The 13,091-nt window shown below is 36.8% G+C and overlaps 2 protein-coding genes across 3 annotated transcripts; one reads left to right on the top strand and one right to left on the bottom strand.

The window, feature by feature from the left end:
* The first annotated feature begins 1,035 nt into the window (after positions 1-1,035).
* On the top strand, positions 1,036-4,680 carry LOC128674359 (uncharacterized protein). Of its 2 annotated transcripts, none has more exons than XM_053752853.1 (4): positions 1,036-1,412; positions 2,197-2,320; positions 3,455-3,635; positions 3,978-4,680. In XM_053752853.1, exons 1-4 carry the CDS (start codon positions 1,068-1,070, stop codon positions 4,087-4,089), a joined length of 762 nt encoding a protein of 253 aa, XP_053608828.1. In that variant the 5' UTR covers positions 1,036-1,067; the 3' UTR covers positions 4,090-4,680. The 2 variants fall into 2 exon arrangements, with proteins under 2 accessions (XP_053608828.1, XP_053608827.1); XM_053752852.1 differs by having other exon boundaries at positions 1,036-1,436.
* A 62-nt stretch (positions 4,681-4,742) lies between these two features.
* LOC128674360 (uncharacterized protein) lies at positions 4,743-12,129 on the bottom strand. Its single transcript, XM_053752854.1, has 5 exons — positions 12,041-12,129; positions 7,033-7,186; positions 6,286-6,421; positions 5,925-6,015; positions 4,743-5,641 (listed from the first exon to the last, which is right to left on the bottom strand). The coding sequence occupies exons 1-5, from the start codon at positions 12,051-12,053 to the stop codon at positions 5,514-5,516; spliced, it is 522 nt and encodes a 173-aa protein (XP_053608829.1). The 5' UTR covers positions 12,054-12,129; the 3' UTR covers positions 4,743-5,513.
* Between the last annotated feature and the right edge of the window lie 962 nt (positions 12,130-13,091).

Below are 13,091 nucleotides of genomic sequence, written 5' to 3'. Positions count from 1 at the left end.
AGTTATCAAAACCGTTGTATACATACTTCAAATGGAACGAGCGTAAACAAACATAGCTCAAGAATTTAAAAATAGACCATTTATGATGGACGAGTCAAAACTTAACCGCACCGGCGAGCAAGTAGGAAACGATGTCAGTGGGTGTCAGTAACAAGAGTTATGTCACAGTTATCAAAATGTGCCGAATGGCCACAGCCGGGGCCGCGTGTTACCGTAAGTGTTGCGGACGCAAACAAAGATGTTCCGCCAGTTTTGACGGAAAATGGGGCCGTCGACGCTTTCCAGTTTTGGAGGCACTCCACATTGGGCACAGAAAAATGGCACCTGAGAGTATCACCCAAGATATTTTTCAAACTATGCCTTTCTTTTTATATAGCCTTTATGTGTCCCACTGTTGGGCAAAGGACAGATAGGGACCCGTTTGTTTTCTATTTTCGACCGTGTGTTGCCAACCATACTGAAACTTTTTTAGATCGTCGCGCCATCTTGTATAAGGTCTACCTTGATGCGGCCTTCTTAAAGCCAAGTCGTGTCAACATTATTTCACAAATCAAATCTTTTATTACTATATTTACATATGAAAAAAATATAATATTACTCACAGCAAGCAGGCGTCTAAAAATCACAGCTGAATATTTGAAATTTTATAGTTCATTTTAAGCGGACCACCGGTGCACGAAAATGGAAAGACCCGATGTTGAGAGAGAAATAAATCTCATAATTATTAAATTTCATTAATCAATTGAAATAAAATGGGAACATTATGTAATGTTATTATTATGGTGGACCGTGAGTATTATGTCAACGTAGAAAAGATTCATTAGAAAATTAAAAGCGAAAATCTTTACTAAACGTTCTTTACAAAAAGTATCTTCCTCATATTTGTTAAAAATGTTAGATTTATAAAACACGGCCACTAGAGAGCAACAACAATAGAACCATTAGCAGATGTCATCGTGCGTGCGACAAACAAAAGGCCGGTAAGAGATAAAAATGCTACCTTACTACCACTAAAACACCCTGCGTCGTCCGCTTCCTGCCCAGTACCTTCCCGAACCTCCTCCAAGATGGTCGGCATCTCCTGCCTCCCATTTGCATCCAAAATGGTTGTAATTATCTTAATTTTACCATTATTTTTATTAGTCTCTGGTGAACATTCTGGAGCATATTCGTCACCGCAATACGCGAAAAAAATGTTCCCCAAGCAAATTGATACAAATGCATTATTACCGAGAGAGAAAAACCCAGTGCCGTTCAAAAGTGACTCGAGGTTTGATAGTGAAAATGACACGTCGATGTACGGGAGGGCGTCATTCATGGAGTCAGCTGGAGACTTCCTAAGCAGCGCGGGAGGTCAGTTCGTGAACGGCATGGCGAGGGATTTTATAGCTAGATCTACGGGCACCAGCCAGGTTGGTTTTGACTGCGTCACGCAGGTTCGTATCGCACATTTTTTATAAATTCGCACGCTATTGCATGGTTTTGTGCTTTATTGAAAATAAAGTAATATACGGAATGAGCGCGAATGATAAGTATTTTATTAGTAATGAAAATGATAATGAAGAAAACACACGAAAATATTAAGATAACTTTCAAAACAAAATAAAAAAAATAGCTAACATTTAAGAGTGACGTAATATTTTTCGCAATATTAATCTTAACTTTGCTAGCGGCAACAAAGAAAAACAAACCTAGCTCAAGAACAGGGACGTCTTTTGTAACCCAAACAACAATAGTTCGCATGAGTAACAATGCGGAATCCGATGATAAGCTTCGATAGTTATGTCTATGACTCAAGTTCTGGGACAGAATCCCCGGACACCCTTCCTATTGACAAGATAACACAGTCACAGTTAATTTATATTACGTACCAACTTCAAATGTAAGGTGAATGAGAATAAATATTTTGAAAATCAGATAAGTAAAAATAGCAGCAAAATAGTTTTTGACCGATAAGTGAATTGGCAACAAACATCAAGTTGTCTTCTTTTCCTCACTTTTCTTTGTGTTCTGTGGTTTTGTCCCATCCTATAATTTGGAGTTACGCAGGCGTATTTAGTTTGAATTTATGGAGGCGTATATGATGGCAGTATTCATGCTCCATAATTTGTGGCGAGGAGCCACACTCGCATAAGTTTTGCGAGTTGTCTATTTTCACTTTTGATATCTCGATCTACAATCTCCATATTCCAACAGGTACTAAGCTTGAACCTGACAAACCTGGTGATTCTAATCGTGCTAAAGGCGCTGATTCTAGCGGCTGGGTTCTTCGGAGCCGGCGCATGGAAAGGAGGTCATCACTACGGCAGGAGTCTCGACGGTAGGTCTGGTTACTCCTATATCTTCGGATAGCCTAATGGTCGTTCTGGTTACTTCATGTTTACTTCTACATCTATCTTTAGATAACGAGCATACGGCTTGGTTGATGGTAAACCAATCAATATATCACATGGCATGCCTTGGATCTAGTCAAATATTTGTATCTAATTGGCGAAGCTAATCTCGTGCCTTGGAATTCGGTTGGTGGAGTTCTGACACTATATCATGATTTGGAACTTTCCTTTTAGTAATTTCACTTCTAGATTTTAATTCTAGTAATTTCAGAATTTGTAGCCAGTGATTACCAAAATAGAGAGATTGAAAAAAGGGGGGACAAAGACAACATGTTTAGATGGTTTAAATACATACATATTACAAAATATGGAAGGAAAAGACTGAGAGATGCATGGATAAATTGGAAAAGACTAGACCTAAGGTCTAAGGCCCATCAGTGATTTATAAACCACTAAAAAAATCTTGTAAATCGTGGTATATTTTCAATATGAACAAAAAATATTCCTAAATAACCCAAATAGACCACCACGGCTCAATTCAAACTGATCATCCAATCCAATAATCATCGGATAATTATCAAAAAAAATCAGGAAGGGTTGTCCATCTGTCTGTACACCTTGTGAGCGCGTGTCCACTCAGTAATCCAATATTTTAGATGCGTTTGTCGTGTACCCGAAATGGCCGAAACTAAGTAATCCCGTTGAATGGGGATTATCGCCCGCCAGACGACAAATGACCAGTCAATATTGTTTTTTTTTTAGGCAAACTGGAAGCTGGACACTTCGATCATTTTAAAATACGCCTAATTTAAATGTATTTGTAATTTGAAATTGTGATTTCCTATACTTAATTTAGATTAAGTATAGGAAATCACAATTTCAAATTTATTAAGAAATTTGGCATTTCAACTTAGCTCCGACGTCGTCCGTTGCCTTGACATCCGTAGATGGTTCACAGAACGCAAAAATTGTAAGGAGTCTTGAACGTACATCGACGTCAGTATCAAAACCTATCAAAACAATGGAGCTGCAGCGCGCCGCCTGGTCGCAACACACGATGGAGCAATCGGTTCGTAAAGGCGTTTAGATGCTTTCACATAAATTAAATTTAACAATTCCAGACAACAAAAACGCGTCCTTCATCACCGAAGAAGAGCTCCTCCTCTACTTGAGCTACCTGACGGGCCAGCAGTCCAAGGACTACGGCTGCCTCTACCGCATGTCCTGCAAGAAGCCAGAGCAAGCGGGCATGTACTCTTCAGGGGCTGAGTTGCTTCTTCAGGGAGCTAAGCTGTTCCAGGGGTAAGAAAGATAAACGCACTAATAAAGTTGTTTCACCATCACCATCGCTTTATGCAATGAACTCATAAGTAACACGTAATGGGTCTATTTCTTATCAAAAGATTCAACTTCGTGCTTTGACTTCTGTCCATTATCTAAAGCTTCTCCCACTCTCTCTTTGTAAATGAAATTAGCTTCCACTATGTCAATTAAATTAAGTGAATTTGATCTAATTTTGCATTTCTAAACTATTCTACTATTCTTGGAATCTAATCCCTTTCATGCATCCCCTAAAATCTGAGTTCTTGTCACTGTCAATAATAAATAAATAAAAAATAATCATATTCTCTTGATTATTTTCAGTGATAGCATCGAACTGGAGCCCTACGAAGAAGTATCCAGAGGCATCAGGGAAGCAGCGGAGATGGGGGAGAGGGGGGTGAACTGCGATGCACGCTACAAATGTGGAGAGTGAACTCCGGAACGTTCTACAACGAATAATCTAGAATAGGCATAGGGTTTTAACGTTACACGAATCAACTTTGACGTTAACTACTATCAGCGCACAAAAACAGAAAATACGGTGGCGACGGGCAGGTTAAAGTTAATCTCAAAGTTGACTGGTGCATCTGACCCTGAGTGGTCATTCGGACGAGCGAAGCAGTCATACATATAAAGAATAAAATTGTTGAGCGATTTTTTCAATTGTTCTACCATTTTGTGCTCCATATGTATGAGTATAATAAAACTATGAAAATTAGCTTGGTTTTGGAATTAATGATTTTGATAGCTTTGATTTCGTTGGCCGTGTAAATTTATGGTTAACTGGTTTGTTAAATTTTGGAAACTATATACGACTGATTTATATTCATAAGTGGCTGATACCTTGATAATACTCTAATTTGTATGTTCTGTTTACTATGTTTTAAACTTATCACTTAATTTTATGTTGTAAATACTAATACATGAGATTGAAATAGTTTTAAATACAAATCAATACTTTTCTTGTTATTCCATTCTTAATTTTGTCGTGAATATTTTTTTTATAATAATTTTACGGTTGATAAATAAACTATTATTATTATTATCATCAAATATTTTGGAAAAAATAATGGAAATAGGTAACTATGTATATACACAACATTATTTATTTACACACTTATACTACTACTTCACATAACATTGCACACATAGGCCATGTTGAGTCTTCATTGACGATATCATTAAATCCAACAGTATTGTCACTCCTTGATATTCCAAAAGGAATATAAAAGCAGTAGTGCCATCGACATAATTTCATACTATTAATCTGTCAAACTATCGAGAACTCCACTGTTCTTTAGGGCCGAGGTTCTAGTCGCAAAGATGCTAGCTGGTGCTCGCATTTAGCTGTCCACTGTGAATGTATGGAGATTCGTATTGTCAGTATACCTTCATAATGAATCTTGCAAATTCACATAGATGCTGTAGACGTAACATCACGTTATCTGCACACTATCGGTATCGTATACATTACGAGGTTTGTATGCGAGCTTTTCGTCACCGCAGAGAAAAACCAGCTATATACATTGAGACCGCCAATTTCGACGAACTGTTTGCCGATAGTGTATAACCGACATAATCTGCCCATTTATAGGAGTGTACATTACATAGTTTGTATGTGTGAGCTTTTTATCACCAAAGTAAAATTTTACACTACCCCCAACACAGATTCATAAATTAGGTAGTTAATAGATTGTCTTTGTTAAAATTTGAATGAAAGTAATTATGGCGGTCAAAATATTCGAAAATTCACCCAGCCGGCATAATCTAGTACGGTAGTTTTCATAGGGAAATGGCTTTTGGTGTAGGAAAACATCGTGACGTGAAGACTAAAGGCCAGTCACTGAAATCTGAAGCCTATGTAGTGGCTGCCACCACCCTGGCCGAGCGATCTGGCTGATTGGCCCGCGCTGCGCGATACTCCGCATAGGAGACGAACCCATCGCCGTCGGTGTCGTCCGATGCGAGGGTTCGGTCTACCAGAGCTGGAAAACAAAAAAAAAACATTTTTTACTTTTAATGTCGTTTCTATAAAACGTTAAGTCTATGTTCGATTCCGCTACATATACTGTGTACTGTTTCGTGTTGCTTGGCTATTACATAGAGTTATGATGTGTAAAATCGCAAATTAGATTGTATTTTTTTATACGGAAAAATCTACGAATTACGAAAGTTGTAGAATAAAAGTTGCTAGTTTTGATGCACCCACGTAGTCTTTAGGAGACTTTGCGTTTGATACCAGTAATCCTGTATAATAACAATCCTTACCAATGTAACTCTCAAGATCGTTAGCCTCTGGTTCTATAGGAGACATGGCATCAGGATCGGGCGTCTCATGCTCGATCGTATGGTACACTGCCTGCAATCAGAGATATCTTCATCTTTATGAGGCCAATGACAAGGCGAATGCTGTGTTACTGGTCCAATATAATTTGCCTGCAATTTGTACTCTAAATAAAGAAAAGATGAAAAAAATCCATATTTCATCTTAAGTGATAACTTTAGCTCACTATGCAATTAAATTAAGTAGTTCTATACAGAGACCAAAACCACAAGCCGCTAAACGGCCGCCTGCCTGGCCCTCCTTGGAAACAGGCAAAGATTTTTAGCAGTAGTGTAAACAATTTACCTTCAATAATTCTAGTCCATCTAACATGGAATTCCTGTCAAAGTCGTGAGCGGAGAAATAGTGGAACTCCAGTTCCTCAGGAGTCATACTTGCTAACTTCTCAGGGGTAAGAACCTTAGAATCCTCTTCTATGTGTCTGAAAAAGTTACAAGTGGTTTTATTGTTCAAATACGAAGAAAATTGCTGACAGATTGGTGGCATTTCATTGGTCATTCGACAAAGGAAATATCACAGATTTTACTTCTTGCCTGACATCAACCACTATTTGGAAAAAACTGTTGTTGCCTCTCAAGACTTTATATACCTTAGTCACCTTGAACATCCACGTAAGGATATGGACTGGTACTATTCTAGGGTGGGGACCGCACACACGCACAGTAAGGCCAATATCCGTATATGTATCAAAATTCATCGCCGAGAATTTCGAATCTGGCTGACATGCTGTGTCTACTACGTGACATTACGTGAATTCAAGTAACAGTTGAGATTTTGCAGAGGCTTGTAGTGACTTATGGCCTTGGCAACTAATAAGTAACAATATCATGCCCAAGGAGTGTTGACGCTGGGCAGGCAGCTGGTGGTAAGATCACAGCCGAACCTTCAACAGTTTCAGCATATTTTTTACGCTGACCCTGATATATAGGTAAAGTAATTCGAAGGCGGGTACCACACACACTAATCTCCGTAAAATTCGTCAGAGTTTTGTAACTGGCTTACGTTCTACGGCCTAATCTGGTGTGACGTTACCTGGCATCATGCAACAGTTGAGAGTCAGCAGTAAGGGTGTCCGACCCCCTGGGCTTGTAGTGGTGATGGTGTGAGTCCACCGGGGTCTGCCCGTGAGGGTGGTGCGGGCCGCGGCGGAGGGCATATACCAGCTCCAACGTTAGGAGTAGACATACTGGAAATTTGAACAACTTATAATTTATTTATCAATTTATGTACACAATAAATTTTTATTCTTAGACATGGATCACTTTACCATAAACTAGCTATTGCCCGCGCCTTCGCCCACGTTAATTTTCCGGAATAAAAGGTACCCCGTGTCCTTTTCCATACTTCAAATTACATGTATGCAAAATTTCGAGAAGATTGGTTGAGTATAGATAGAGCGTGAATAGGTAACAAACAAACAAACTTACTTTCACATTTATAAATTTTAATATTGTAAATCTGAGAGAAAAAACTAAATCCTAGATAAATCAAATGTATCCAACTCTTGTGAAACACAATTTTTAAAGATACCTATTCAATACGTTACATATTGACTATCAGATACTTTATAAGCAAGCGGTGAAACAGGTGCTTAATCTCTAATTAAATAGTTTATTTTAAACTCCTTTATTTTCCCGGAAGAGACTGTAATAGCGATAAAAGCGATTGTACTTCTAGTTGTATCATTTTTTAAGGCAATTAGTCCTCGCACACTAGTGTCACCTCACATTTTTATTAATATATTTTATTTAAGTATAAATTAATATGCTCTCTTTATGTATCGCATTAAACTGCACCTACAATTTATTTACTATAAATAAATAAATAATAAATATATGAGGACAAACCACACATATTGAGCTAGCCCCAAAGTAAGTTCGAGACTTGTGTTATGGGATACTAACTCAACGATACTATATTTTATAACAAATACATATATAGATAAACATCCAAGACCCGGGCCAATCAGAAAAAGATCGTTTTCCATCATGACCCGACCGGGGATCGAACCCGGGACCTCTCGGTTCAGTAGCAAGAACTTTACCACTGCGCCACCGACGTCAATATAATATTATACCTATATGTAAACACTGTAAGAATTTAGTGGCCACCGTTTTCGATTTAGTCAACTGTAACTATATTATGCAATGGAAAACTATAAAATATGTTTGTCTTGTTCAAAGTCCGATGGTAAACCGAGTAATACATACATGTGTTTTAAGATTTAATATAGTGGTTGTAAACGCATCTCAGGCACGCGACATCAATTTATCACAACAAAACAAAACGCAAGATCGACAACTCTATACCTGTCTAATTGTGGATTGAAGGGGTAGCTGGCCAGCTGGGGCCAACCCCATGGGGCCAGGCCCCTCGGGCCCCCCGGGGACACAATATTCACACCTCATTTCACCAGAACCGCCCCGGGCGTTGTCATCAAGTCAAAAATACGACAAATAAAATGCTTGGTACTTCTAAATTAGCCCTCTCCGAATATTAAAATGTTTGTAGATTTTGAATAGTTTCAAGCAAGTATTATTTATTTAATTATTTATTGATCATTATGTTGACAAATATTTGTAAATAACATAAACTCATGTCTGTTTGTTTATATCAACTTTATTGCACATAATTATGTACATTAATCAAAATTAATACAAGAGAGATACATGAACAACGGCGGACTTATCCCATGTAGGGATCTCTTTGTTTTTTTACAAGATACAAATATAGGATTAGCTTACAAAACTTGTAGGTTTTGTAAGCAAATAGGACAAGTCCCATTACAATGGAACCTATCATATTTGCCTAAGCTTGAAGTAAAGAAAAACTTAAAGAAGTAAACCAAGAAAAGATACGTTCTGTGGACAAACGTTAATAATAAAGGTATAGCCCGATTCAACTGTTCGATTTGTACCGGTTTACAGATTCGGCTGACGGAGGACGTGAACAAACAGTCCTAGAAGCTAGCACTTATAATAATAACATTTCTAATTCATCTTAGAAGTAATTTTCAAAAAATATCCGATACCACAGCCACATATTAATATAATTACTATGAAATAAACTAAAAAGTACGACATCAAAGCGATGTAAACCCAACACAACAATTACAAAACTGGAAACAGGTGCGCCCTTTAAAAAATCTATTAAGTAACATTCAATGCTCAAAATGAATAATTTATACTCCCCATGAGGTTAGAATAGCTTTCTAGTCTGTTACAGAGCGCAAAACTAAACAAATGCAAGGAGAGCAATAAACATTATCCAAATTCAAATTCAAATTCAAATCATTTATTCAGAAATTAGACCTTCACAGGCACTTTTTCTCGTCAATTTTTATATTTATAGTTATTTCTCACAAGCTACAAACTACTGGCATTTCGCAATTAACTTACATGAAAATATATGAGAAACGAGATGACCAGTTCCCTCTGGCAGCACCCGTTCACGAGTTGACGCATGGGACAGCCATCGCGTAGCTCAACCATAATAGAGGGAACCTCACGACCCGGCCCACAATCACTATTTTAAAACATTATCATATCCATTATTTTTTTTTTGTACAACCAAGCAGGCAAACATATATGCGACCTGCTGGTATGATATATTTTTACAAGATGAGTTGGGTACATTTTCAGAATACTGAAAACTAAAGAAATTCTAATATTACATTAAGAGTACATTATTATGTGTGCCAATGGGTAAATTATGTAGGTATAATATTTAGAGGACACAAAAGTATGTGTTGGAATTACGAAGTGATACAAAGGAATGAAAGTAGATTGGGAAGAGAGTAGATTGGTAATTGAGTATACAAAATCTATTTATTTTAGCAAGCAAATAATTACACAACTAAATACTTTTTAGCATGAATTTTATTTGAGCTGAGAAGTCTTGATTATAACCTTATTTTTTCTGACAATATTTAGGTAATAGTTGCCCGCGCTCTACATATTATAAAATAGTGTGTGCTCTAAGACCCGCCCCGAACATTTGGCGAAAGACGACACTGTCCTATAATCGGACCCTACTTTATTACAGAGCACTGTATAAAATAAAGGCATAATGGAGTACAAATTATTCGCTAGTACAAGTGCGCTGTACATATGTCGAGGTGTCCGTCACAAGCGGGACGATACACACGGTCCACGCAGTTTACTGAGCAATCTATCGAACGATGCGTTCAAAAAAAACATGTGTTTTTCAATCGAACAACATTATAATGTGTGTGAATGTCTTAATTATAAAATTTATTTAGAATTAAGATATTCACGGGCACTTTTTCATATCAAATTTTCTAAATATTGATTCTTGTTTGTTATTCTTAAAGCTATAAACTAGTAGCGATTTGAAACGAATATCATTTAATTTCATTACGACTTAAATTACGTAATAAATAGTTTCAAAAAATTTGTATGTGAAAAATAAAAAAAATGTGAAACATTTTATTACTATTGCATGCTGTTTATGAAAGATTACAAAAACAGTGCCGAAAACGAATTAATATTTAATATATTATTATGAAAGATGAGAAAGAAAATTGTTGTAGAAAACAAAGTCGCTTCCCGCGTCTGTCTTTCACTATATATATGCTTACATATTTAAAACTACGCAACGGATTTTGATGGAACTTTTTAAATATATTTTGTAAGTATATTATGATTCCTGAGGAAGTTTTAGGTGTATAATTTATTAAAGTTTTATCCGAACGAAGCCGGGACCGACCGCTAGTTATTATCTAAAGTAAGAAAATCTCTTCTTTAAACTTAAATCAACAAATTTAAGGTTTAGTTGGACTGAATATCTGTGATATTAGAACAGTAATGTATTGAGCTTAACATCGAAAAGATCGAAGAGCAGATTTATGCACATATTATTATGTCTGTCCAACACAGCCGTATGTCACCCTTGAATCAAAGGCACCGGACCCCAAGCAGGCAGCGGGGCCTGTGCCCACGTATTATCGTCTATAACACCCTAATCCCCCGCGATCACAATGGAGCCAAGGGTCGCGAATTCCTTTATCACTCACCAGCTTTGGTTACATTTAAGGTTTTAGGAATTAGTGACTAATGTTTTAAAGGTTTTAAAGTACGTCTTGCGTAAACCGGCAAGGTTTTTATTTATTTATTCAATTGCATAAATCTATTGCTACTGAGCCGGGGTTTTTTTTTTCTTTTTTGTTGATCTACGATACAGATAAAATAAAGTGATAGATAAACAATACAAATACGTAGCTAATGACAGGACCGATCCTGGTGGATGGGATAAATCCAGCAATATAATAAAAGCTGCTACAGACAGTGGTAAAGTGCTTGCCTCTGAGCCGATAGGTCCCGGGTTCGATCCCCGGTCGGGTCATGATGGAAAATAATATTTTTCTGATTGGCCCCGGTTTTGGATGTTTATCTATACATGTATATGTTATAAAATATGGTATCCCATAACACAAGTCTAGAACTTACCTTGGGGCTAGCTCAATCTGTGTGATTTGTCGTAATATATTTATTTATTTACAGACGGCGGTACATTTCAACAGTACGTAGGATTTATGCGTAAGCGTGTGCTGTGCATGTGTACAATATGAGATTATGACACACTGGCCGTGTTATATACACGTGCACGTAATATCTATGGCTCCATCAATTCTTGACCTGAATCCGAGACAGGAGATGAGAGAACAAATTCAAAAGAAATAGATTAATATATACCGAAAGATATGTTTTCAAATTACCTCCTAATGATGGGATTTATTTAAGAAATTTAATTAGGAAATTAATTATACAATTTTGAAGAATCACCTGTGGTTTACGGCCTGACTGAAGTCAACCCTCTTTGAGATTAATTCACTAAATCATCAATGCTTTATCTAATTGAAAATCTTTAGAGGTTATCTTTGGATTTAGGAAATAATTCGCGCTCAGCTGTTCCCTCCATTACTATCTATATTTCATGGTTTCAAATCTCAAATTCTACGACGTCTCCCAAAATTCTTACTAAAGCAAAATCTAACACTCGCAAAAATAACCAATCTTACCTTCAAGTTTCATTTCTACCGCATCACTCTATTATTTGTTAATTTCAGTAAAAAAACACAAAACATGACGCGCGTCTGACATTGTTGACAACACAAAATAAATCAATGTTACAGGTACGGCGCAGACGCAAATGCTTCAGGGAACTTTGGTTTTTATCATAGACGTCGTAAGGTTGACAATCATATACTGGAAATATATTTTTCAGCGCATGTCTATTAGTCTTGCCAGAACGGCAGTTTTAGGTCACCCTTCGTAAGATGGCGTTACTGGTCTTTTTGAACGGTTTAGTTTGCAGTTTTAACATCTTTTAGTTAATATTCAGAACGAATGTGTTTTGCTCTAGAATAGGACCACTCCATATGGATGTCGTAAGAGGCGACTAAGGGACACATAGCCTTAGGCAGTTCATAGGACACGATAGCATTCCCAAGGAGGGTCGACGGCAGGCAGCTAAAATTACAGTTAATCTCAAAATTTCCGATTATTTTTTACACCGAGCTTCGTGGCATCGCAGCCCCGATCGCAACTGGGAATATGCGAGGAAGAGAGAGATACTCAGACTTGTGATAGCCTTCCTGAAAATACCTAGTATTTTCAAAAAGTATTTTTCAAGCATCATTTTCAGATAGTATCGATGGTCGACATTGAACTAATAAACAAATACAGTATTTATACTAGATTCTAATTTTCTTTTAGATTATAGAAATTTAGATCATAGAAATTGCTCTAAATTGTATGGCAGCCAATTACCTTCTTATACGCAGATATAAGAACTTTATTGAAGCTGCTGATGAAAAAATACAGAACACATATTTTCGACATTCTTTTGTACTGGTAAACTGAATGTGAAAAATTTCCATTATAATTTAAAAACATTTTATATGAGAAGAAAAAAGTACAGAATTACTTCAAATGTAAATAAATGCAAATTCGATTTGGACGCTTCACTTTTTGCATATCGATGCATTTTTATACTGTCAAAGTTAAAACATAATACAACCTTTTTTAGCCCCAAAATTAAGTTTTTCTTGTTTTATAATACTTATTTGA

The sequence above is a fragment of the Plodia interpunctella genome, chromosome 12 (assembly GCF_027563975.2).
Source record: "Plodia interpunctella isolate USDA-ARS_2022_Savannah chromosome 12, ilPloInte3.2, whole genome shotgun sequence".
Lineage (NCBI taxonomy): Eukaryota > Metazoa > Arthropoda > Insecta > Lepidoptera > Pyralidae > Plodia > Plodia interpunctella.
Note: the sequence above shows the minus strand (reverse complement) of the source record. Positions and strands in the feature narration are given on the sequence as shown.